General features: G+C 55.4%; 1 protein-coding gene across 1 annotated transcript in view; it reads right to left on the reverse strand.

Annotated features, from left to right (window-relative positions):
• SORBS3 (sorbin and SH3 domain containing 3) overlaps positions 1 to 1,236 on the reverse strand; it is a 20,879-nt gene that overhangs the window by 13,288 nt on the left and 6,355 nt on the right. Inside the window, exon 6 of the mRNA XM_008587603.1 lies at positions 762 to 882. Within this exon, the coding sequence (XP_008585825.1) occupies positions 762 to 882 (121 nt within the window). The remainder of the gene's footprint in view (positions 1 to 761; positions 883 to 1,236) is intronic.

Below are 1,236 nucleotides of genomic sequence, written 5' to 3' on the forward strand. Positions count from 1 at the left end.
CCCCAGAACTCTGGATCCAAATCTTTTTTTTTTTTTTGGCGGCTGGCCCCTGTGGGGATCTGAATCCTTGACCTTGACCTTGCTATTATAACACTGAGTCCAAATCTTGAGCTCTTGGCCTCTGCCTACTGATGATGCCAAGAGCCACGGGCCAGTTCTGGCTGTGCTAATGAAGCGAATCCCTCCCTGTGAAGGAATAAGAAACTCATGGATTTAACTTTGAGAACAAAGCTCCTGATTCCCAAGGTTGGGCTGAGCCCCTCCAGGGCTCCGACAGCCTGGCTGGGCTTGTGTGGTTTGCACAGAGGAAAGGAATTTCATCCTCCTCCTCTCAGGAGGGGCTCCTCTTGCAGCAGCAGCAGTGGGAACTTGGGTTCTTCCACACCCTTTGTTTTCTCTGAGGCTTCAAAGTGGATGGACACAGCTCCAAGCAATGCCCAGGCCCCCCACTCCCCGTCCCACATGACCTGTGGACTTTTGGGGTGATGGCACCAGAGGTGGAGGTGGCTGCTGGCCACAAACGCATCACAGATGTTCCTGACCAGGAATGGGTGCCAAGTCTGCTCTTGCCCACCTTTCGGTCTGGTGGGGAGGAGAGTCTCTGGGGTGGTGGGGACCCGGAGAAGGGACAGAGATAGAGCCCAGCTGAGGAGGCAGACCCAGTTCTGCCTGCTCTGAGGCTGTACCGGATATGGCCAGTAGGGGGCGACAGTCCCACAGGGAAGCACAGGCCTCAGGCCCCTGCCCAACCTCTGGCTCACCGGCTGGAAGATGCCACTGGGCAGGGCCTGGAGGCAGGTCTTTCCAGGCAAGGCCTGGAGGCAGGTCTTTGCTGGAACCCTGAATGCCCGGGGTCTGCAGAGGAGGCACTCGAGGAAACCGCTGATGGTGAGAGAAGACAGGAAGGAGCTGAGGTTGAGGGTGCCTGGGTGAGCATTTAAGGTTCCAGCACCCACCTTCCCCCAGCTTCTGGGTAGCTGGTGGGGATAGGGGTGGTGCTCTGGGCCACTAACTGTGGGCTTTGCCCCAAGAGCTTTACACTCTACTAAATCTTCAAAACAACTCCTCTGGGTAAGTGTTATCCCCATTTTACAGATGAGGAAAGAGAGGCCCAGAGAAATCACAGACAGGAAATGGCAGAGCTCGGATTCTATGGAGTGTGAGGCTGGGGCTCTTAATTACCACCTACCAGGGGATGTGGAGCTCACCAGAAATGAGCTATAAAAACTTTTCAAG

This window comes from Galeopterus variegatus, unplaced genomic scaffold (genome assembly GCF_000696425.1).
Source record: "Galeopterus variegatus unplaced genomic scaffold, G_variegatus-3.0.2 Scaffold4463, whole genome shotgun sequence".
NCBI classification, from domain to species: domain Eukaryota; kingdom Metazoa; phylum Chordata; class Mammalia; order Dermoptera; family Cynocephalidae; genus Galeopterus; species Galeopterus variegatus.